Source organism: Podarcis melisellensis (genome assembly GCF_964234715.1).
Source record: "Podarcis melisellensis genome assembly, chromosome: 4".
NCBI lineage: Eukaryota > Metazoa > Chordata > Lepidosauria > Squamata > Lacertidae > Podarcis > Podarcis melisellensis.
The window spans coordinates 88,150,639-88,175,673 of record NC_138531.1 but is presented as its reverse complement, the minus strand read 5'-3'; the positions used below and the strand labels follow the sequence as shown (position 1 = coordinate 88,175,673).

General features: G+C 43.7%; 2 protein-coding genes across 6 annotated transcripts; one reads left to right on the top strand and one right to left on the bottom strand.

Annotated features, from left to right (window-relative positions):
* Nucleotides 1–15: 15 nt before the first annotated feature.
* Nucleotides 16–13,042, bottom strand: TAF1D (TATA-box binding protein associated factor, RNA polymerase I subunit D). Of its 4 annotated transcripts, XM_081910113.1 has the most exons (13): nt 12,874–13,042; nt 10,644–11,053; nt 9,774–9,949; nt 9,097–9,154; nt 7,677–7,738; nt 5,592–5,745; nt 4,327–4,372; nt 3,685–3,788; nt 2,860–2,893; nt 1,958–2,291; nt 1,165–1,711; nt 557–628; nt 16–172 (listed from the first exon to the last, which is right to left on the bottom strand). In XM_081910113.1, exons 1-6 carry the CDS (start codon nt 13,025–13,027, stop codon nt 5,730–5,732), a joined length of 876 nt encoding a protein of 291 aa, XP_081766239.1. In that variant the 5' UTR covers nt 13,028–13,042; the 3' UTR covers nt 16–172; nt 557–628; nt 1,165–1,711; nt 1,958–2,291; nt 2,860–2,893; nt 3,685–3,788; nt 4,327–4,372; nt 5,592–5,729. The 4 variants fall into 4 exon arrangements, with proteins under 4 accessions (XP_081766239.1, XP_081766238.1, XP_081766240.1 ...); XM_081910112.1 differs by having other exon boundaries at nt 1,958–2,893; XM_081910114.1 differs by lacking the exon at nt 1,165–1,711 and having other exon boundaries at nt 2,237–2,893.
* Nucleotides 13,043–13,140: 98 nt separating this feature from the next.
* Nucleotides 13,141–22,096, top strand: LOC309369269 (ester hydrolase C11orf54 homolog). Of its 2 annotated transcripts, XM_081910080.1 has the most exons (9): nt 13,141–13,180; nt 14,908–15,002; nt 15,438–15,536; nt 17,314–17,387; nt 18,354–18,455; nt 19,445–19,621; nt 20,097–20,246; nt 21,280–21,396; nt 21,710–22,096. In XM_081910080.1, the coding sequence occupies exons 2-9, from the start codon at nt 14,945–14,947 to the stop codon at nt 21,881–21,883; spliced, it is 951 nt and encodes a 316-aa protein (XP_081766206.1). In that variant the 5' UTR covers nt 13,141–13,180; nt 14,908–14,944; the 3' UTR covers nt 21,884–22,096. The 2 variants fall into 2 exon arrangements, with proteins under 2 accessions (XP_081766206.1, XP_081766207.1); XM_081910081.1 differs by lacking the exon at nt 13,141–13,180 and having other exon boundaries at nt 14,890–15,002.
* Nucleotides 22,097–25,035: the final 2,939 nt, after the last annotated feature.

Below are 25,035 nucleotides of genomic sequence, written 5' to 3'. Positions count from 1 at the left end.
AATACCAACACACCATTCCAGCAAGGACTTCTTTATTGAGCAGACATTTTAGAATTCCATAAGTTTCACTTTTGAAGCTTTAAGAAATACACCAATTAGTGTAATTTAAAAGCTGTCTGACAAAAGAGCACCCCGGCGTGTTCCTCCATTTTCTACCCAGCTGTTAAGGTACCTAAATGTGTAGAAAAATAGTGAATACATTATAAAACCAGCGTGGTTTCATTCCCTTCCAACCACCCCGTAGTTAATATTGGAGGTGTACTTCCTCCAATTGCAGTGATTAAAGAGTTCATCCCAAACGGACATTTTATGCAAAGGCCCATTTGAGGCCAAAATTCAACCAATGCCACCTCCAAATTTCCCTGCAAAGCCTAAAGTGGATTCAAGCACATATCTCCTCTGGGATAGACCACAGAGTACATACAAAGTACCCTTGACATCCTGCAAAGGATTTCCATATTAGGTCATTGCGTTAAGAGCCGTTTGTTCAACAGCATACAGCCCTCTTTGAAGTGACCTTGCAACAAGCAGTTCAAACAGCACCTATAATATTTACCTTTAGCACCAGACGGAGCTTATTTGCCTAAATTGCAGATTCCTTTTCAGGCTTGTAGATTGTCTAGAAGCACTGGAAAACAAACGTTAGCACAAGATTAGGATTAAGTAGCTCTAGGAAACCCAACTTTGAATTGCAGCAGTGGTTCAAACTATTGGCCACATGCTCCTAGCTTTTGCCAGATGTTTCCAACAGATTTGATGCTACCATAGCAACAATAAAAATCTGGAGGAGTTTACTTTATGGTCACGTCCACAGCATACCAGAAATGATATTTCCTAGCAGCCTTGGTAGAGACCAGGTAATGCACCCAAAGAGTTTTTAAAAATTGTGTTAAAAGTGTGGTATTGTGAAACGTATGGTTTCACAAGTGATGGAAGATGTTGAAAACTAAAAATAAGCATTACCTACAGTTCCCTATAGCCTTGTATACAGGCAACTCCCCATTTACATAGGAAGTGCATTTTGGGTCATTGCGCATGTTAGCACTACCTGGATATTATATTTAATATGAAGGAACAGGAGGTTGTCTGTTACTGTGGCTACCATTTTGTTTAAGACAGCTTGGTTACAAATACAATATAGCAAATACTTAAGAGCAACATTACCTTTTCAAGCAGATTGTTTTTCCACATGCTTTCATCCAAGTCCATGCCTGCAGACACACAGACATTTCTTAATGCTCAATTTCACACAGCGAGAGCTGCAAGTACCCAATAATTTGCTGTCTTGCAGTTTTATCCCACTAACCTAACATACAGTTTAGTGGGTAAAGCGAAACCACAAGTTTTCTCTGTGAGGTATTTCCAACGATAGGAACCTACGGCAAGGTGGCATCGGGATAGACCTCAACATTAATGTTTAGTGTTTTATATTTTTAAATATCTGTTGGAAGCTGCCCAGAGTAGTTGGGGTGACCCAGTCAGATGGACAGGGTACAAATAATACATTATTACTATTGGGCTGATAAGGTGTCACGTTTCTGTCCATTTATTTCCCCCCCCCCCACAAATTATTTTCTTCCCAGAACTTTGCGTTTTAGTTAATACATTGTTGAGATGAACAGCTTTAATCAAATAGCATGTACATTCTGTTACCTTGATTCCAATGCCAACTTGAGCTATACTGGAAAACCATAAAGTACCGTATTTTTTGCTCTGTAAGACTCACTTTTTCCCTCCTAAAAAGGGGAAATGTGTGTGCGTCTTATGAAGCGAATTGCAGGCTGCGCAGCTATCACAGAAGCCAGAACAGCAAGAGGCATTGCTGCTTTCACTACGCAGCGATTCCTCTTGCTGTTCTGGCTTCTGAGATTCACAATTTTTGTTTCTTGTTTTCCTCCTCCAAAAACTAGGTGCGTCTTGTGGTCTGGTGCATCTTATAGAGCGAAAAATACGGTACTTGTTATTTATATTCCCTCCTCCCCCAGGGTCAGGGGGCCACATGCCAGAACAAATGTGAATTTTACCTTTGTACTGTAGGCTCCTTTCTACATATTCCCTCCCTATCCTCCATCCAGGCAGGCAAGCACATCAAGAGTTCAAGGACACTCCAGCCAGCCAGAAACACTCAGGGGTGCGCAAAGAAAGGGCTAGTGAGGTGTACAGTCTAGGAAGAGTCTTAAGGGCCAGACAAAGACCTGCCCTAGGCCTTATGTTAAGCTAAAATAAGGTCACATACCTCAACGTCCTTCTGTTCCAAACTAGAGCAGCTTCATGCCATTTGAATTTTCTACCTGAAAAGAGAGCACATGTCAAGCAAAAGCTGTTCGGGTATCCCAATGACGCTTCAGCAGAATCTGCTTCCTGGAGATTCCTCATGCTATTCACCATACGGTTTGCAAATGAGGGCTTTGCCTTGCTTCCAGGCAAGAACTGAGACCCAGCCACACAGCAGTACATTCATTGGTCCCACTTGTCACCTGGCTTTCAAAGTTCCAGGAAGTCTCCTTTGCAAAGAATGCAACAGCCAGCAACCTACGTACTTAATTTGGACTGGCTGTTCCTATTGTTTGTTCAGAATGGCTGTTTATCATTCACTCTTTTCAGAGCAGTTGAACATCTTGCCAATCATCATTAACAATCCTTTACCATAGCTTCTACTATGAAAAGTATGATCACTTTGACACAGATAGTGCCTTTAAAGTTCAGTCTCTTCCAAAGAGATGGAATGGAACATATCTGCATAATTCCCTTTATACAGTGAAGCAGATTAGGCAAGCAGCAACTAATAATTAGAACATTATCCATCTGAAATATATCTTCACTAGCCATGTTTATGTTCCAGGCATAATAGTTTCTTACCAGTTTAGGTGACAGGTGTTCATTATATGGATTCCTTTAAAAAAGAGAGGATTTTAAAAAAATAAATCAGCATAGAACTTCATTTATGGGCCAATATATTGCCATGAAACATTTTAACACTTCAAGCATGTATCGTGGCTGTAAACAAGGTAGATCACCACCAATTAAAGTCGAAATATGAACCGCAAGGTAAAGTTTCACCTGTAAGGAGCTGGTGAGTATACTGTCCTGCTTGGGACAAAATGACTTATTTTCCCCCTCTGAATTCTGTGAATGTGGCCTGCTAATACTGGAATGCATTTTGTCACTAAAGCAAGCCTATTTACCTTCTATCTCCATTCAGCAGAAGTGGACAATCTGTGAATGGCTGTGTTTTTTCAGGACTTGTCACTCATCTGCTGTTAGTGGGCAGAGCCTAAAGCCAGAGCCAAATGGACAAAACCACCCCAGGTTTCTCTTTCTGACAACCCTTCTCTCTCACTTCCTCCACATCCAGCAACCTGCTGGGGAGGAGGAAGGCTATTTCCTGGCTTAACTGATTGCTTGACGAGGGCCACATGAAAACAGGCCAAGGGCCAAGATTGTCCACCCACAATTTAGCAGAGATGTCAGAGTAAGCTTATTACAGGTCTCATTGTCACCAATGCAATTTGTCTTACAAGGATGGAAGCATAACCTGTGTTTTCTGTAGCCTTGTTGCTTACTTCAGGCACAATGAAATGCGCCTACATTTTGTATACCAAACAAGGCAGAGCATGTTAAATTGGCAAATACCAACCCCCAGCACCACTTCTTAGCATCACATTTAAATGAAAAACACATTACCTTTAGCACAAAGCTGTTGCTTTGATGGATAAGACATCACATCTTAATTGGACCATTTCATGATGGTTCAGGATACAAAACATTTTCCAGTGTTTTTCCACGCACTAAATGGTACAAAATTATAATGAATCAGAACCTAAGCTTGTACAGTCAACATGAAGTTATGTGATCGTAATCACATTTCTATGGGGATGTTTAGGATAACCGAATCCGTAATGCCACCACACAAGACCCCTCCAAAGGCATGCAGATTCCTGCTTTCAGCCATCAGTCCCAGTCAAGTATTTTGACAATGTATTCCAGAAGCAAAAATTTCTTTTGTATGTGCTTATGGGAAAACTTTGAAGAACCACCCAGGGAACAAAGAATAAAGTAGAATCAAATAACTGTGCACTTTATAAATCCTTCAAATAACATGAAATTTGTTTCAACAAAAATACCAGGTTTAGCAAGCACAGTAGCTTGAGAACCAACGATGCCATATGCTGAATTATTATTGCACTGATTTTTGAACATGCCATCAGGAACAGACTGCTGGATGCAGATACCATACAGTGCACTTATCAATTTATTCCTCTACCCCCTGATGTATTCCCAACTGGTACACAGCACAATGCAGAACATGAATGGATCTTAACATACCTCTTTTGCAAGCCGGGGTTTTTCTTAATCATCACTGTCTAGAACACTGAAAACAATAATTGGGAATAGTCTTAGAAATGGATTTCAAACTTTCTTACAAATATTCAAAATAGTAACCAAACACTATTTGACAAGAATTACCACCCCACTGTATCCTAATTGCCTGTGGCCTCTTTGAGATAAAGAGCTTTTATGGGATATCATAAAAACTCTATCCTATGCAAAAAGTACAGCATTCCTGGGACTAACAAGTCATGTTCCTTCCTATTAGTAACACAGCCAATACAGATCAACTGTGGGTTGCAAAAAAGGATTTATTCTTAGCACTTGACTCCATGGTTTTTTGTCTATGAGTGTAGCCAAAACCTGAAGCTGTGCTTGTAAGCAAAGTGCTCACGGTAGAAAAAAACATTGCATACATGTCTAAACTTATTGTTACTCTAGGTCATCACCAATTCAGACAAACATCCCACTTCCTTTTCAAACACACATTTCTCCAAACACAAACCTACGATCAGCCAAACCAGCATCCCACCCCCACTTTTCCAGTTGGGATGAAGGCCAAGTGAAAAAGCAATGTTGGTATTTTATGGTGAAACTGCTTCTGGAACATATTGTGCCACTCTAGATGTTGCTTCCAGTAGCCTTTTCACAAGTTTGCAGTTCATGTCAGCAGCAAGGTCCCATTCCCAGTGTCAAGAAAGCATGTGAATGAACAGACCCACATACAGCGGTGCCCCGCAAGACGCAAAATCCACTAGACACCTCCATTTTGGAGGTGCTTCGCAAAACGAATTTCCTATGGGCTTGCTTCGCAAGACAAAAATGTCTTGCGAGTTCCTGCGGGATTTTTTTCTCCCCCCTTTTCCCATCCGCTAAGCCGCTTATCAGCTGATCCGCTAAGCCGCTTATCAGCTGATCCGCTAAACCCGCTAATCCGCTTGCTTCGCAAGACAAAGAGACTCGCGGAACGGATTCTTTTCGTCTTGCAAGGCACCACTGTAAGTCTTTAAAATGTGGACACACTTAACGCTGAATGGAACATAGTAAATATGCTACCAAGGAACACACCAATGGCACAGCCGCCTCCTTCAGCAAATACAGGGCTCACATTAAAAATTTCTTGCCAAGGCATAATTTTTGGATGGTTCTTTAGATGTACCAACCATGGCTGGTGTATTTGTGCCAGTTAAGAAGTTAAGTGTTGTGCTTTCCTATAGCTCTTGCCACTCTTAAGGAAAAGACCAGTGAAGGAAAAAGGATACCTGGTGAAGCAGAACAAATCCAAGGCTAGCTGCAAACTATAGGAACCAGTGTGGATGAAGTCATTTTCCTTGCTGCCATGGACAAATGCTGCTTCCATATGTTCTTAGAGCCATTGCTTATCATGGCTATTAGTAGCTTCAGTTGCTGGTAGTGCTGGAGGAACACATGTCGAACATACATCAACTTTTAGCTTTGGCTGCATTCTCTTCAACTGCCTCATAAATAGTTTGTTGATTTATCTAGTGCCTTCTGCATTGACTAGCAGTGGTTCTTCAGGCTTTCAGACCGAATTTAAGATCTTTGGCCTTAGCGTCACAGGCATCTTCAAATGCCCTTCTGATGCTGTGTGCTGATTTTATCAAATTTTGTTCAGGCAGCTTTTCCCCCCTGAAGTTTTTACTAAAAGCATCTACCCCGCCCCCCAACACTGCCAGATGTACATGCACTCCAGTTGTGTGCTTAAGGCAACTCTCATTCTGCACTCAGTTCTGGTCAGTGTGTTAGGTTTTAGTTCATTTCTGAATCACTCAGCAGTTGAACTTAAAAGAAGTCATCACATGAACTATTGTGCAGAATCTAGACTCACTTAGGAATGCCACTTTATTGATTACTGAGTCAAGTCCTTGGTTAATATACACGTGGTTTGAACACCAACATCCAACTGCCCTCTTTCTCCATTTAGACACCCCCCCAAAAAAATCTGGTTCTTCTGTTCTATCTTGAATTGCTGCTGTCCCATCTCCTTAACATCTACACCTTATTGCAGCAAAGTTAAAGTACAGGGAAATGAAATATTCACATGTTCTCCCCCTGCCTAATTTTCCTCCTCCCTCCATTCCCTTGTCTGTTCCTGGGGGCAGGGCTCTGTCATACCTGTTCTTTGTGAAGTGCCACCTACATGTACATGGCAATATATTAATAAAATAATACTACTAATAAAATACCGGTAATAGTACAATCACACCAAAAATTTAGATCCTACTACCTCATGAGCGCTCATTTCAGGTGATAAAAAGATTGCTGGCACTGATGGTACTACTCCAGAACAAGCGACTGTTCTAGATTAAAATGAGGCATATGGAATATGATAAACGCTGCAACACTGTGCTGAGATCTAGTAACTCATCAAGTCAAGCAATGTTCAGATATGAGTACGTGCATCATATAAGCTGTGCATGCTTTGCATATTAAAAGGGGCTGATCAGGTAAGCACTTTGGGGATGGGAAGAGCTTATGAAGATCAGTACCCAGTTATCACATCTTGTTAGATTAGATGCCCAACTCCTGCTTTTAGGAAGGCTGCAGAGTTATGAGCTGAACGTGCAGAAAAACCGCCACAGGTTCACTCAGAAAGTCCCAAGTAAGCAACGCACACTAAGGTTATACAATAGTTTGATTGCTATTTTCAACTAATGAGATTTACACAGAAGATATTTAGCTGTTAAATGGCTCAGGCCACAATCCCACGCACTCTCCTGAAGTCCTACTGGGTTCATAATAAAAAATACCCCAGCACACAAAAGTTCCCTTTAAAAAAGAATGTTTGCTAACACTACAGAGTCCAATAAAGCTGGATTTTGCACCTAGTTAATGGGGCAACATATTTAACAATACACTGATGGAAGCCCCTAGGAACTGCAATTTGTCAACTCCCCATGACAGATTCCTTGCCCACCTTTTCAGCAAGGCAGCTTGCAACTGTAAAAGCTGTCCGTAACATCTGCAAGAAAAACCCTGTTGGAATCAAGTCAACAAGGGGACGAACAGTAGTGCTGCTGAAATACCTGCTTCAAAAGCATTTGTTAAAGGGTCCCTTAGCTAAAGGAACGTATGACCACAGCTAATAGCCTGTCTAGAAGAACTCCATCACTACCCTCCTACTCTAGCGTAAAGCAGAAAAATCTAACTACTTGTGTGCATGCACTCTCCACCTTATTGCAGCAGCAAGAGCAGAATCTCCCAACTTCCCAAGTCTGAATCCATATTATTTTAACATTTTAATTTAAAGGCATCCACTACTGAAGCTTATTTGCTCATTTCCTTCCTTCCTTTCTTTGCTATATTCTGTAAATAGGCCCACTTACTTTGACTTCCTCTTGCGTGTCTTCTTTGGAATTTCACTACTTAGTATGAAACAGCTGTTTTCCTATGGCAAAGAAACGGACAAGGTAAATGTAACACACAAACATGTGAATATAGAGATCAAATCAACCAAATATACAGAAGTTTCTCTTTACAAAGCTTAATTCCTGACACACATACATCCTAGGTGCATGGGGTTTTATTCAATTGAGTCCTGTTCAGAGCAGGCCTCCTGAAATAAATTTGAGTTAGTTGTGTCCATTAACTTCAATGGGTCTATACTGAGTAGGACTAGTGTGAAATACCCATCCATGGTTTTTTATTATTATTAAAAAATGGCTACCATTGGAGCATGGCATAACAAAATGGCTGCCACATGCAAGAGCTGAAGAAGACAACCATAAAATGGGGGAGGCACCTACATCACTCACCACAACTTGCTTACAAAAAGCTCTCTCTGTACCTCTCTGTTCAGAAGACAGGAGGAAAGTCCAGTCCTTGTACCCTATTAAATGTGGGCATGCTTAAAGAGCATGTGCCCATCACAGGAAAGGCCAAGGGAGAAACAAGTCTCAAAACATTTTTAAAGGGGAGACTTTTGAAACACTATACAAAGTATGGGTTCCAGCTCCCGCAGATGCTGTTGTCAGCTAAGCTACAGAAATAAGGCAGGTTGGGGAAAGGGTTTAATCACACAGCACCACCAAAGTCAACGATCAGGACGTCCTGATGAGCAGTATTGTTGCTGCATGCAAGAGTGAGTCAAGTACAGCCTTCAAAATGAATTGAATTGTTCTCAAATTAAGTGAAATGAAAAATGCAGCTTTTGCGTTTTGCAGATCATCGCAACAAGTTAAGGCAGAGGTTTCCAACCTTTTTGAGTCCACGGCTCTCTTGACCAACTACTTTTGTTTCTGCGGCACCCCTGTGGGGTCCAGGAGCCCAGTTCTGTCACCCCTTGCCTGCACAGCTCCCTCCCTTGTAGAGTGTTCCCTCAGCCTCCTCTCCCCTCTCCTTGGGAGTCCTCTGGTCAGCCACTGTCCCACCTGCCCCAAAGAGAAGTGTCTCCTCACCCTGCCCCACAGGGGCCTAGGATTTGTCTGTCCATACCCAACAGCAATGGCTGGCTGAGCTTCATAGCCCGCTTGATTGCTTACTCCAAAGCTCCTTCAGCTCCTGGCATCCAGCACCCCAACCAGCCCCAAAGGCAGCATTCACCTGGGAAGCTTGTAGGCAGGGCTGCTGCAACAAACAGCTATGAAAGCCTTTGGGAGACAGAGACAGGGAGAGGAGGAAAGAGGGAAGGAGGCTAGTGCTGCCTGTGGCACCCCTGACAAGAATTCAAGGCATCCCAGGGAGCAGCAGTCCTCTGGTTGAAAACCACCGAGTTAAAGTGATTGACTTAAGTCAGCAAAGACTTACCACTATCTTGGCACCCATTTCTTCTATTTCTGCAGAACTCTCAGTTTGGTCATCTCCACTGAAATACAGCAATTGCCCAGTTATCTGTATGTAAGTTGTATATGAGAATAGAAACATCGAATAATTCATATAGCGCTTTCTAGCTTTCAAAGTGCTTCCTGTGCATTTCCTAGTTATAATTCTTACAACTGCCCTATACAGAGTGCAAGGTGTCAGTATTATCCCCCCTACAGACTGTTACTGAAACCTTTTCATTTCAGGACTGCATCTTGTAGTAAGTCTGAACTTGGAAGGATTTTATTCCCGTCCACTGAGAAACTCAAGAATTAAGGTGTGTTCCTGTAAAATCTGCAGGAATGCATTCGTTAAATAGGAAGCACATTACAACATTGCAATCCTGATGTTTCTGAAAGTGTGCCACATGTCAGACACATTCCCAAGAGATTTATAGGTTTTTATCTGTTTCTCTCAAAGTTTATTTTCTGGGTGTGTCTATAGGAGTATACTTTCTATGGTATAAGTGCTGTGAACAATCAGCTACTGATACAAGCAAGGGTTGAGGAAGATGGCTTAGCATGACATAGATCAGCAGATTCCCATTTTCAACTCTTCCCTTGCATTGAAGTTTCTACTGAGTGCAAAGATGTGAGAGCTTTAGAAAGCGTAATTATACATACTTTGTCTCCACAATGGGAGAAAGAGGTTCATCCTCATCCACGTATTTGTACTTTCTTGACTCCAGACTTTCGTTTTCTAGATCGTCCACAGCATTCAACTGCGTCAAAGATTTTTCCATGAGCTTCTCCAATTTCAGCGTTTCAATGTATCTGAAGTATCCATTTAAAGCTGCTTGCTGGGGGAGAAGAAATTTGCTCTATGAACATAAACCAGGACAAAAGACTCTGAAAGCCCACCAATTTGATTATGCAGTGTACCAATGAGGCTGTCTTTCAACCGCAAAGCAGTTTTTCCCAATCAAGTTTGTTAGTCAGGAAGCAAATTATTAACACTATGCAGTACAAAAGACCAGAGCATTATTGTATACAGTTGCTTTCTCTAAATCAGTATTTCCCCAAGTTCCCAAACTTCATTTTCCAAATAAACGCAAACGCAGGTTAGCTAAAAAAAAAGAAATCTACTGCAATTAGCTAATTGCAGTGATTGAAAAATGCTGCTGACAAAAGTAGATCCAAACATCAATATACTGACAGTAGCGTACTAGGTTCATCCTTCTCATTAGGATTATTTTAAAGGTTGTTCATAATTTTTATTTCATTTCTGTGTATAATGTGAATGTTACTCTGGTTGATTTTAATAATTTTATAATTTCAAGCTTCAAGGTGTCTTATTTTATAACATCTTTCTTTACTATGTTACAAGAGGTAAATGTACATACATGAAAGAATGCAAATTTGTCACTGAATCTTTCTGTGTGTTCACTTAAAGGTAAATTTCCAGGGGTGCGTGGAATATTTTTTTCCCCCGGAAAAGGGCACGGTAGGCCAAATAAGTTTGGGAACCTCTGCTCTAATTTAACTGCTACTTACCTCATACAGACACACCATTCTAAAGGGAATGCGTTTCACTCCGTACAGTCTCTCCACAAAAGGAAAATTAACCACTTTCTCAGTAAGTTTCTTTTCCCGTTTCTTTCCTGGGACTCTTGGCTGCTGTCTCCTCTCACATGTTTCTCGCTCCTTGCATTTTGCAGTTTTATTCTTTGCTACTTTCTTCTTCCTGGCGCTTGGCCTCCACTTTCTCCTCTTCAGATGCTGCTTCCTTCTGAAGTAGTCAAAGAGGGCTCTGAGGTCAAGTTTAGGTTTGGGCAACTTGGGCTTTAGAGAGCCATTCTGTGTTTTATTGCCAGATGGACTCTCAGGAGATTGACCAACAAGACTTGCTGGCAGCATACCTTTCATTTTCTTTGAGGGCTTCAGTGAATGCAAACCAGTTAATCCTGTTGAAACAATGAAAGAAAATGATTACTCTTTGATGGTATTTTAATCCATCTATTTAGACCAGAGCATACCAGTCTAATACAGAAGATCTTTAGCAGTGTGCATTTACAGCAGTGACCCCTCACCTCCAGAGCCCATGGGGTTGTGTTTGCTACAAGTGCTTAGGAAAGGCTGCAGCCTTCATTTTCAAGTAGATTCTTCCTAAACTGTTTCTTGTACAGTTTTACAGTCTACTCCTATTTTTGCCAACTTTACACACTGCTGATCTTTTAATTATTTTATCATTTTACTGACTGTTGCACATCTTGTTACCATCAGTCATACTGCACCCATTGGGCAAAATATTAAATGAGTATATGGGTGCTATGGAGAAAGCCTTCCCAACTAGGAAAGAGTTTATCGTGGGATCTTACTAAAAGAATGTAGATGGAAATGCATTAACAGAAGTAGCAAAGCCATTGTACAGATGAAGGGGGAATTCATTAAAGCTGAAGGACAGTGACTAGGTGTTCTCTTTTTCATGTTTTGCGTCTGAAATACAGAAACCATTTAATCAGACGCTAACCTATTTACAATCTGTATCTAGTCTTGGGAAGCATGACTGCTTGTGGTCTTCAGCATTGCTGAACACGAGTTTTTGCCTTCAGCAATATCAGCTAAATTCTATTTCTAGTTTGTACTAGGAGTCAGGTACGCACATCAACTATTTGCTAAGTTATTAAGGCAACTTCAGGACTTCAGTCCCTAAAACAAGTGTGGTTCTGTTTTCAAAGAAATCTCACACTATCCATTTGCCCAACACAGGCTTCTTAGCCATTTAAAATGCATTTAATCTAGACTTATTTATCTTTTGCTACCAATTGATCAAGTTACCACAACCCAAAGGTGTGAAAAAGCCTTAAGTACCCAAGCATCAATTACTGAAAAGGTGTCCCTAGTGATACACATTTAGATGCACATATACCGGTACTTTACTGGTATAATCACAGAGGCACTTATCAGCATGCTCTGATGAGGTCAAAATGAATCTACCCTAAAATCCAGTGGGATTTTCACAAATCTGCATAGCATCCTCCATAAAATGATAGTAAAACATGTTCATTGTCTGCATGTTTGTAATAGATACCTTAATTCCAATAACATTTTCCTCCCCCACCCCCCGTTTTCAGCCGTACCCATTTTTTTCCTAAGCTGCCTCAAGTGCACGTCAGGCACTTATATATTATACACAATAATAATATAGTACTTTTTAATCCTCCACATGTTTACCAAGGCATTATGTTAAGAGGGGGACCAGCTCAATCCAATGCGTTTGATTAAATCAGCCTGGTGCCCAGCGAGGTCAGCCCTTTGCATTCAACTCCCCAGCCACACATCCATGGTTTACCCCCATTATTTTGGCCCTGCTACTGATCTCTCCACCTAGCCCACCTCGCAGGATTGTTGTGAATATAAAGTATTAATAATTTATCATTTATACCCCGTCAAGCTACTCTACCATCACTACCTTGGCCCCTTTAGGAGAAAAATCAGGATTTAACAGTAAACACGGATCGCCTCCCAAACCCTATTCGCGAGCATTAACCCGCCCTCGGCTCCCCGGTCTACCAACCAGGACTAGCCCAGGCCCATCTTAACCGTTGAAGGCAACGGAAAAGCGGCCGGGGGGGGACCCAGGCCTTTCACCTTTTATAGATCCCCCCCACCCCACAATATGCTACCCACATCCTACATTAGGCGCCCCTAAACGTTTTCCCAACAGGCCTATCTCCCCACAGGCCGCCAACTGAGCCGATGCCGAACGATTGCAAGAACCCACCTCCTCCATTTGGCTGGTTCAACAAGGCCGCGCAATTGCCGCCGGGCCGCTTAAGTACTCTGTTTTTTTCCCCCAGATATCGCGAGAGTTCGGTTTCGGCGCCGATGGGAGGAAGGGACGGGATGCGCTGGAAGGAACAGCCTCGCGCCGCCATGTTGAGAGCGTCGACGGGCAGAAATGGGCGTGGCTGAGTGCGGCGCTCCAGCTGCGAGGTGATTGGACGAGGAGCAGGTGACGCTGCCCTAGGAAAGAGGCAGTCAGAAAAAGGAACTTGAGACGGGAGCAGGGAGTTGAAGTTTGCATTCCTGTAAGTTGAAGCAGCCATGGGGCGGGGTGTGTGTGTGTGTGCGTATGCCAAGAATTGTTTGCACGGGTTTGGGGGGATGCATGCTTAAGTGCAATGCATGTTTTGCTCAGAAGTAAGCTCATTGAGACTGCCTGAGGAATTGGGCGTGGGTTTGTAAGGCGAGGCTGCAAACCCAGGCGCTTTGCTAACTATTGTTAGCATTGCTATTTTTTAAACTCCTTGCCCACCCGAGGTGCCTAGAGCGAGTTGCAGCCATGCAACATGGAGCTGGGCTTGCGCAACTTGTTAATTGTTAATGTGGACTAGATGCCCCTTAGCATCCCTTCCAACTCTACAACGTTGTGGTTAGCGTTGAAATCCCATTCTCCCTTTGTTGTTGTTGTTTAGTCGTTTAGTCGTGCCCGACTCTTCGTGACCCCATGGACCAGAGCACGCCAGGCACTCCTGTCTTCCACTGCCTCCCGCAGTTTGGTCAGACTCATGTTTGTAGCTTTGAGAACACTATCCAGCCATCTCGTCCTCTGTCGTCCCCTTCTCTTGTGCCCTCCATCTTTCCCAACATCAGGGTCTTTTCCAGGGAGTCTTCTCTTCTCATGAGGTGGCCAAAGTATTGGAGCCTCAGCTTCAGGATCTGTCCTTCCAGTGAGCACTCAGGGCTGATTTCCTTCAGAATGGATAGGTTTGATCTTCTTGCAGTCCATGGGACTCTCAAGAGTCTCCTCCAGCACCAGAATTCAAAAGTATCAATTCTTTGGCGATCAGCCTTCTTTGTGGTCCAGCTCTCACTTCCATACATCACTACTGGGAAAACCATAGCTTTAACTATACTGACCTTTGAGCAAACTCTGTGGAAAACGAGGCTTACCTCTGTGTAGACCTATGCAGGTTTGCACTGAACTCAGAGGGACCAGGAGTTCTGAGCAAGCCTTAAGGTTGCACTGCCTGTTTCCTTGTTAATGGATAACTGCAACCTTCGTCCCAGAAACACACTGGGGAAACCACATAAGGCAGTTGTTGGGTGAGTGACAGGGGCATCCAGGTGAGGGTGTTGTCCCCTCCATCCCATGAACCACAACCCCTAGATTACATTAATTATGCTAATTGTTAGAATCTGAGACAAGACAAAATGTCTAGGTGCTATTCTCCTCATTTTTGCGTGTCAGAAATTAGCCTACTGCCCCTATCCTTTCAGTGTGAGGCTAAGGCTACAATCCTAATCCCATTTAACTGGAAGTAAATCCCATTGAATTTAATAGGATATGCGTCTGAGCAAAGCTGCAAATGGGAGAACATGATAGCGGTTTGTATAAATTAGTGGTTGGAAGAAAATGTTAATTTAGGTGCTAAATGCAAACCCAGCAATGTGTTGTTCTTTTATTTGGTGTATGATTAATGGAGTGGTGTCAAGCTGCTGAGTTTCGTAACCCTCTTAGTCAGAGAGAATGGAAAGGGAACAAGATTTCAGAGAGCAGCTGGGGAAAATAGACATGTTGAAAGCTTGGGAAATGTGCAGCCTTGAAAATGGACTATTTGCACAGCTAGGTTTCTAGTTACTCAGGATGCAGCCTCACATAACATGAGCGATGTCTGTATCCCAAATAGTAACTGAAAAGGTATATTGTAAAAAGCCTGTGCAAACATGCACAGCTTGTATTTAAACACTAAACTTATGTGTTCATTAACAGACCTTGTAAGCAGTTCTGGGGTGTACTCTGATCTCTCCGCAGCTTAGCTGTTGAGTTTGCTTCGTGAAATAAGAAAAAGATGGCCAATGTTGAGATGTTTGCTTTTCATGTTCCTAGCCTGGAAGAACTTGTTGGAGGTGAGTAGATATGACTCTTTGATGTTACAGAAATGTTGTGACGTACGAAATGGGAGGGGAAACCTCTGGAGTCTCCAATGGAAGTGAGTTCCATAGTTTAACGATGAGCTGCATGAAGTTAGCAGTTTCTTTTCTCTGTCCTGCCTCTTCCAACATGCTGTTTCTTGGGATGTCCAAGAGTTCTAGGGAAGGAGAAAAACCTTTCTCTCTCCACTAGTCCCATATCGATGCCTATTGAGAAGAGGCAATAAATAACTAAGCTCTTTCCTGCACTGCTATTGCACCACCCAGAAGGTGTTCGAATGTTGGGTGCGCATTTTAATGCGATAGCCTTGCCTTGCTAAGTTGGTGCTTTTTGTTTCGTTTCATTGCAGAAAGCTTGTCCTAAGTATTTCTAAAGACAGCAATAATAATGCACTCTTTACCTTCTTCTAGTTTTGCAAAATGGACTTAAAGAAAACTTTGCAGATGTTCAGGTTTCTGTAGTGGACTGCCCTGATCTGACTAAAGAACCCTTCACATTTCCTGTTAAAGGTAATTAGTGAAATCTATGAAATGTCTATTTCACAGAGGACTTCTGTTCAAGGTGCCAGCCAGCCACATCCTTTTCCAGGATACTCCACTGTGTTCCTCTTCTTCCCCTGCTCCCACTTTTGTCTCCTTACCCTCCTCAAAAAGTTAATCCTCATTGTGTTGAGCATACCTAGTTCCCATCTTGGGTGTAGCCAGCATTTATGTTGTGGGGACAGAACCTCAGTTAAGTAGTTTAATTGTTTTACTTGATCTAGGAAGAGCAGCTGCCCCCCAGCAATGTCCATGTTCCCCACTGGGATGTTTTTGAGTGTCCCCACTTTTCTTGGGAGGGGTGGTGGTTCTTTTAAAAAAAGAAATCACTTCCAAAACCCTCCAGGATTCCTCTGAGCCTGCTGAGACTTCCAGGGATAGGGAACCTCAACCCAACCCAAAAAGTTTTAAAAATTACTGGTCTAAATGTAAAGGGACCCCTGACCATTAGGTCCAGTCGTGGCTGACTCTGGGATTGCGACGCTCATGTCGCTTTATTGGCTGAGGGAGCCGGCGAACAGCTTCTGGGTCATGTGGCCAGCATGACTAAGCTGCTTCTGGCGAACCAGAGCAGCGCACGGAAACGCCGTTTACCTTCCCGCTGGAGTGGTACCTATTTATCTACTTGCACTTTGACGTGCTTTCGAACTGCTAGGTTGGCAGGAGCAGGGACCGAGCAACGGGAGCTCACCCCGCTGCCGGGATTCGAACCACCAACCATCTGATCGGCAAGTCATAGGCTCTGTGGTTTAACCCATAGCGCCACCCGCGTTCCAATTTCTGATCTACAATGCCCATAATTCCTGACTATTGGGTGTTCTTGCTAGGGCTAATGGGAGTTGTAGTGTAACAACACCTTGCGGACCACAAGCTCCCCACTGATCCACATAATGACACTCACAACCTGAAATGGAGGCGGTGGGGATGTTGATATAACATAGGCAGGTCCAATGCTGCAAACATGTCATAAGTTTGAGATTCCTTTGGTTATCGTTGTCTCAAAGTTAGGAGACGATGGAGCCCTTAATGGCTGTGCTTGAAGAAGAAAGCCTCTGCATTTTATACTAGTGATCTGTTTTCTTTACTAAACTAGGTTCAGCAGTTGCCGGCCAAATAATAATAATAATAAATTAAAATTGTATCCCGCCCTCCCCGGACAAAGCCGGGCTCAGAGCGGCTGAGATCATATAAATAAGACAATATGCATAATACAGTATACAACACGCAAATAAAATAACATTCAACATTCATTAAAATAATATTAAATATGAATAATATTAAATATAAGCGTTTCAAAATTAAACAGAAATCCACTCTTAACAGTTACAATAAGTAATTTCTAAACTCCAATCAGTAAAACACAGCAAACCACAGTGCACAACCTAATACAATACAAAATGAGAAGCTGAGACTGGAGGGTAGAGCAAGACAGGTGGAAGGAGGCCTTGCCTGAGGAAGTCTCTCCCCTCACAGTTCTTCCTCCAGGCATAGCTTCCTTATGAGGAGACCCAGGGCCAGGGGGTGGGACAAGGAAGGTGGAAGGAGGCCTTGCCTGATGTTGTCTTTCCCTGACAAGCAGAGCATAGAGGCAGCGGCCTTCCCTATTATTTGCCCACCGCTGGCTAGTGCAGACTCATAATGGCGCTAAATTGCTAATGGGGAGCATTTTGCCCTCGAGATGTTCTTAGACTCCCCACCATTGGCCCTCGCTTTCTGAAGAAACTAAACTCTTTTGGTCGCCTTGCAGGTATTTGCGGCAAGCCTAGAATCGCCGACGTGGGCGGCGTTCCATACCTTTTGCCTCTTGTACAAAAAGAAAAGGTGAGTTGTTACTACTTGTGGCCACATAACAGATCTGCCTGCAAACATGGGATTGTATCTAATGCGAGTTGTACTCAAGATCTGTAGAAATTGATGGATAATGACTAACTTAGGTCCATTAATTTCAGTGCATGGCATCCCAACAAAGCAGACTTCAGCTGTGTAATGGAACTTCTCCTCTCGCTGTGTGCTCCCCATAACCCCAGATCTGTTCTAGGGGTTCCCTGAACTCTCCAGAGCAGGGGTCGGCAAGGTTTACCTCGTCTGGGCCAGTTCACTCACATGGAGATCGCTCCGTGGGCCGGATCATGTCTGTACAGACGCAATTTTTGGCGTCTGCGCAGACGCAATTTTCGGTACCACAGAAGTGAGTTCCTGCTCTGCGCTGTGCCGGTTTAGCGCAGCATACAGGGACTCGTTGACTGGGCGGCTCGGTTTGGGGGTGGCTCGGGGGCCGTTTAAACGACCTCCGTGGGCCCCTGCTCCAGAGCATATTTGGGGAGTGGGAGGGAGCATGGAGAGAGGAGGTGGGGAGGGCAAGTTCCATTGGGCAAGGAGAGATGCTTGTGCTGGTGGATTTACTTTGTTAGATATTACTTTGTTAGATACAGTGGTACCTCAGGTTAAGTACTTAATTCGTTCCAGAGGTCCATTCTTAACCTGAAACTGTTCTTAACCTGAAGCACCACTTTAGCTAATCGGGCCTCCTGCTGCTGCCACGCCACTGGAGCCCGATTTCTGTTCTTATCCTGAAGCAAGGTTCTTAACCTGAAGCACTATTTCTGGGTTAGAAATAGTACCACTGTATGTCCAAGTGGGCTTACTCTTGAGTGGGACTTAGCTCTCCCACTGAGCTTATGGTCCTTCTGTTATGCGCCTTCAAAGCATGTCCCAGGCATAGCATGAAGATTACCCAACAGAGAACAGCAATTCTAGTGAAAAACCCAACACGCCTTTCTTGTTTAGGTTTATGACCTGAACACAATTGCAAAGGAAATGCAGCTACCGGGAGCTTTCTTTCTCGGAGCCGGAGCGGCTTCGTCCCGAGTTGTCGGAGGCAACGCTGAGGTAGGTAAATATTAGCTCTTAACATGTATGCCAGACTCGATCAAGAGAGCCAGTGTAATGATTGAGAGGGCTCATCTGGAGAGGCCAGGCTGCATGTGACGTTAAAAACGTGCCTTCCTTTATTTCTTTAAACGAGCCGTATGTTGGCTGCTTAATAAAGGATAAACACATCTCTAAGCAACCTATGTGAAATTGTATAAAATACCTGTTTAAAATGCCTTTTAAACTGCTGAGAGACTCCTGCAGTAAAGCGGTACATAAATTGTTTAAATAAAACCAACAACTTTAAAAGCAAATAGGCACAATTAAAGATCAAAATAGAGTAGGGTTGTCATATTTTTCAGATTTGCGCAAAGTTGACGTTTTAGAGCTATTTTTAAGGGAAATCAGCTGAAACAACACTGCTGACATGGGCTACCATGAGTCTGGATTTTCCCTGAATAATTTTGCCGATTTCCGCCCAGACACTACTTCCAACTGCAGTATTCCGTGTATGTCCAGGAAATTCCAGGCGTATGGCAACCCTAAAATAGAGGGCACAAGGTAAGCTCCCAAGGGTCTTATCCCTTTGGGACTTGAGCCATGTAAGTTGGTACAGTATTTCAACTTAGAATGCTCAAAATCCAGTGTTTAAACACTAAATCATCTCGGTACATAGAGCTTCTTTCAGAAGAAAGGTTCCCTTCGTTAACCGGACTCAAATCCTGGTTGCACCCTACTTAATTTCAGCGGAACCTAGGCTGAAATCCCTATACCTGCTTATCAGCAGGTCAGCCCCACCACCCTGAACTTTACATGAATTATTTCTGATTATACACATATAGGACTGCACGATTCAGGACCTCCGCCTTCCTCTGAATAGTACATTCTATATTTAAAGAGACCTTAACCTGGAGTGTCAGTGGTGGTTCTTTTAATTGATCGCAGTGCCCAATAAACAGAGCAAATCCATTCAGGAAAGTTAATTTTCTCTCTCTCTCTCTCTCTAGCTTATCCCTATCGTTCAAGCTAAAAACGAGAAAAAGCCAGCTGTCAATCGGAGTTACTTGGCCAAGATTAATCCGGAGGATGGTGGGTGCTTGCTGGAACAGTACAGCTCCAAATATAAGGATTGTGAATTTGGGCTGCTGGCCAACTTGTACGCCAGTGAAGGCCTTCCTGGCAAGGTATATGGTCTCATTGACTTCAACGCATACAGTCTTTGCATGTAGCTGCAGGTGGAGAGGACTTGCTGGTTGTCCCAGATCCAGTCCTCAACATCTCCAGGTATGGCTAGGAAAGACCCTACCTGCAACCCTGGAGAAGCCTGGTTTGTGGTGAATAGCCTCCATCATAAATTCATTTCAGTTGTGTTAAGGGAAACTGTTCTCTCTAAGGTTTCAGGCGAATGATAGCACTGCTCTGGCTGAATTTCTGTGGGGAAGGCAGTGACAGTATTTGCTGTTTAGGAAAGAAGCTTTATGTAGCAAAGAAGCTTTATGTAGCTACGAAGCCTTCTTACAATATTACTGAGAGCTATGCTGTATATTAAAATATGCTGTGTTGCTTTTTTTCAAAACAGGAATTGAAAGTTGCATAATCAACATTTTCGTGCCGATTAGTGCCCATAATATAAACACAGCTTCTCTCCTTTTTATTAAGGTCATTGAAGTGAAAGCAAATCGAAGAACTGGGGAGCAGAATTTCATCTCCTGCATGAGGAAAGCCTTAGAAAAATATTACGGTGACAAGCCAGTTGGCATGGGAGGTACGTTCGTTATCCAGAAAGGAAAAGCAAAAATTCATATTATGGTAAGTAAGAAGTAAGTAATGGTTCTCTTTCCTTGTTCTTTGAGAGTATACAACAGCGGTACAACTGCCATGATAAACAAGGTCTAGGTTTCTGCATAGGAGGAAAAAATGCATGTAGAAAATATTCTGAATTGCAAATTTGTGTTTGCTGTATGCAATTTGAACTTACAGCCGCTTGGTGAGTGTCTCAGGCGCCCAAACCAACCGCAGTTAAGGAAGGGTGCTGGAATTGCTTGTTGAATCAAGGTTTGAAAGCCAACAACAAACAATGGCTTCAGACTGTGGTTTGTTGGCAATAAACAAACCATAGTTACTATTCAGGATGGCCCTGTGTCCTACTTTATAGCCCCCTATTTTCAAAGAGCTGTAAGAAGATAGTTTTCTTTTTAAAATTGACCTCTGTTTGAAGGACTGGCCAGTTTAAGCCTGGTTTAAAGTTTAAAAAAACCCCTGCAAGGAGTGGCTGGGGAAACCCAGACAGATGGGTGGGGTATAATAAATTATTATTAGTAGCAGTATTGTTAAGAGAGAGACCAGGGGTCTTGAAGTGCCTCATCAACACTTTGCATCTAGAAAGAGAGGTAGGCCGGCTGGGCCCAGTCTTGCCCACTATGGTGAGATGTAGGATATTTTTCCGATGGACATTACCAGGCTGACCTTTGCTCCAACATTCCCAACTTTTCCTTTCCTCAAATATACAGTGGTACCTTGGGTTAAGAACTTAATTCGTTCTGGAGGTCCGTTCTTAACCTGAAAGATATTGTATCGTATCGTATCGAAACTGTTCTTACCCTTATTATTATCTATATCTATATCTATCTATCTATCTATCATCTATCTATCTATCTATCTATCTATCTATCTATCTATCTATCTATCTATATATAGGGCCTCCTGCTGCCGCTGCCACGCAATTTCTGTTCTCATCCTGAAGCAAAGTTCTTAACCTGAGGTACTATTTCTGGGTTAGCAGAGTCTGTAACCTGAAGTGTATGTAACCCGAGGTACCACTGTAGTTGTGTTTTTCCTACAGCCCTCAGAATTTTCTGCCTGTCCTTTGAAAACGGACGAGGACGTGAACAACTGGCTCAAGTTTTATGAAATGAAGGCTCCACTAATTTGCCAACCCGTCTTGGTTTCCCATGATCCAGTAAGTCACTTTGTTGGCATACGGCGTGGGTTCTCTTGGGTGTGCTCTGCGGGGGGGGGGGGGGAGAGATGTTGGCTTGTCTAACCATGCAGACATTACTGGGGGGTCACAACCAACCCCAGTGGGGAGCATTCCAGCATATTGCTTTCTGTCTGCAGTCTGAATTGTTACATCGCAGCAACCGGGTAGTTCTTTGCCTTGTTTTCTGATTCTCTTTTCATCAATTCATTCTAAGGAAGCATATAACGGAGGGCTGGGCCTGCGACATGGCCTTGTCCCTGAGCTTGATTTTACTTCTCCCTGTGTTCCCCAGGGCTTTGATTTGCGCCTCGAGCACACGCACTGCTTCAGCCACCATGGCGATGGAGGCCACTACCATGAGGACACGACCCCAGAGACCGTCGAGTACCTGGGGTATTTTGAACCCGCCGAGTTTCTCTTCCGAATTGACAAGCCCAAAGAGACGCACATGGTTGGCCGGGATTGAAGCGAGACGGGGTCAGGTTGCAGTGGGAAGCCACCTCGGCCAAGGAACAGGAAGCCTGGCGAATTGGTAGAAATTTGCCTTTAACCGGAATGAAACGTCAGTCACAAGATGGACTCCAATAACCACAGGAAGATAGCACTTATTTTGCTTGTTCTCGAGGGGGGATGGCATGTAATTAATGGGTGATTGGAAATACAGCTGAATTTAATCTGATGACAAGGAACACCTGGAGTCAGTTATTTAATTGCTGGGAGGGTTGTCTACCAGTTGTTTTCTCAACTTCCTACTTTCATTAATAACGATTTTTACAAACAGGCCACTGAGTGAAAGGTCAGGAGTTCGTCCCTGTTGCTTTTTTGTTGTTTAGTAAATCCAGCTGCCACATACACATATAACATATATATTTCCATTTTGTCCATGCCTGAAACACCCGAGAGGGTGGAGGGGAGAGAGATTAGGGGGAAGGGTTGTTTTCTGTAAGCCCTTCTCTCCTGTTTGGGAGCATGTCTGCCTCCTGCCCTAAGCCGCTTCAGGAAAGAGAGGGTAATATCTTCTCTTGGAGCAAGCAGCACCTTCAAATGGAGCAGTCTGGGCCCGAGGCTGCCAGTTGCCAAACCTCCCTTGCTTTAACACCAACAAATTCAAAAATGCAAGGTTCCCTCATGATAGTCACACACCCTTGCAGCCCTATCCCTCAGTAACTCATCCCACGCCTACAAATTTGCTGCTTAGAAATGATGTGACCATCCCCAAACAGGATTTGGATGGAGCAGAAAGAATACATGGAGCGGGGATGGACTGGTGTACTCTCTCTCTCTATATATATAATTATAATTTATATAATAATAATTTACTATTTATACCCCGCCCATCTGGCTGAGTTTCCCCAGCCATGTAGAAGAGCGAATTTCAATGATTCACACAGAGATCTGAAAAACACACTTTTTATTATTATTTGGGCATGTCTCCAGCTTACAGCATAATCCTAACCGTCTACTTTAAGCCCTATTGAATTCAGCAGGGTTTACTTCCTTGTACATGAGACTCGTGTTGCTGTGTTAGCAAGAGAGCCAAAAGTTGGACTGGAGCACTGAATTTATTCTGTGTTTTCCTCCTGACTTTGGGTTGCAACAAAAACCACACGTCTCTTATTTACTCAACTGCCCATTTCACCCATGGGTGCTTCATTTGGGTGTGACTCTTTTTCTTAGCACATCTTGTCCCAGATGAAACATCTTAAAATTGCACTTGAATCTATTATTATTTTATCCGTTTTGTCTTCCAGGCAAGATAGGCAAACTTCTCCCCCCACCCCCATGCACATAAACTAAAAAGCTGGTTGGAAAGTGGCAGTTCTGAGTCATCTGCTGCACTCGGTTTGTTTAGACACTTTAACAGTTCTTGTTCAGTGTAGGATCCTCTGCTGTGCTAGTATAGTAACCCCCTGATGGCACCTCAAAGACTGAAGCAAGTTGTTTTTACAGTGGTGCCTCGCAAAACGAAAAGAATCCGTTCCGCGATTCTCTTCGTCTAGCGGTTTTTTCGTCTTGCGAAGCAAGCCCATTGACAGCTTAGCGGATTAGCGCTATTAGCGGTCTAGCGGCTTTTAGCGATCAGCTGTTAAGCGGCTTAGCGGCTTAGGAAAAGGGGGGGAAAGGCGGAAAAAACCCACGGGAAGTCGCAAGATTTTTTCGTCTTGCGAAGCAACCCTATAGGGAAATTCGTTTTGCGAAGCGCCTCCAAAACGGAAAACCCTTTCGTCTAGCGGGTTTTCCGTCTTGCGAGGCGTTCGTCTTGCGGGGCACCACTTATGTTACTTAAAGTGGAGTGGCTAAGTTTTTTTACCCCCTAGGAGCTGATTAGCAGTGCAAAGTGTGTCCACCTCACACACGTTCATAGGACACACACAGGCATGCAAAACAGCTGTTTCTGCTTATCAAATTATCCATCTGATGGGGAGCCTTTTTTGCTCATTTTTGCCAACAAGGGGAAATTTGCTTGTGGGGAACCTGCCTCAGCCCCCTGGGCTTGGTAGTAACTGCATATCACGGAAAGGAACTTTGGATTGGAGTTTTACAGGACTGGCCCCCAAATTAGCATGCACAAGGCTTGTAACATACAGCTGCAATCTTACAAATGCTTGTCTCGGAGCATCTTCTGTGAAATACAGTGCGGGACTTGCTCCATAATAAACCTTGGTGGTATCGCACTGCACACCTGCTGCAACCCTGCTTCCAAGGTCTCGGATGAGTCTTGTGGAGCTTGGAGCAGGGATGGGTGGACCTGCAGCCCTCCAGGTGTCCTTGGACTCCACTCCCATCAGCACCAGCCAGCACAGACAGATGATCAGTTGAAAGGCGCTGAAGCCCAACACCAACAAGGCAGGCAGCCTCCCCATTCCTGAGTTGGAGCATGGAAAACTGAAATATACTCAGAGTTGAGAGTGGATTTCATGCTTTTTATTCAGCTCACAGTGGTGAGGAGGAATGGAAGTTCCCCCAGAATGTCTGTTTTATATACATTATTTACACAATGGGCCCCACGTGATTGGCTAATTCTGGGATTCTCCTGTAGTCCAATCAGGTTGCGGATTCACTTCCACCTGCAGCTGGATTGGGTGGCTCCTGTGGACCAATCAGACTGCTGCATTCTGAATCCTATTGTTCTAGGACCAATCGGACTGCTGCATTTTGGATCCTATTCAACTCAGTACATAACAAAAACCCAGCAAGTATAATTTTCCGCACAGAGCAAACATGCAAATAAATAAAGATGCATATAAGAGCTATTCATAAATAACTGCCGCCACACACTTTAGTTCAGCTTTCCCCAATCCGATGCCCTCCAGATGCTAAAAACTACAACTCCCAATGAGCCGTGCTGATGTGAGTTGTAGTCTGAAATATCCAGCGGGCGGCAGGTTGGGGAAAGCTGGTTTCGCGGTTCCCCCCGCCTCCGTTCTATCCCCGCCCCTTTCGAATCCCGAGCTCTTCCGGGAGTAACCTCCGGCGGCCACTAGGGGGAGCCTGAACTCCTTTTTTCTCTTTACGCACGCCGCTTGCTTCAGCCGTGGCCCTCCGCAGGCACCGTAGTCCTTAACGCGCATGCTCGGCAAGGCCAGCCGGGATCTTTCTCACACAGCAGCTGAGGGA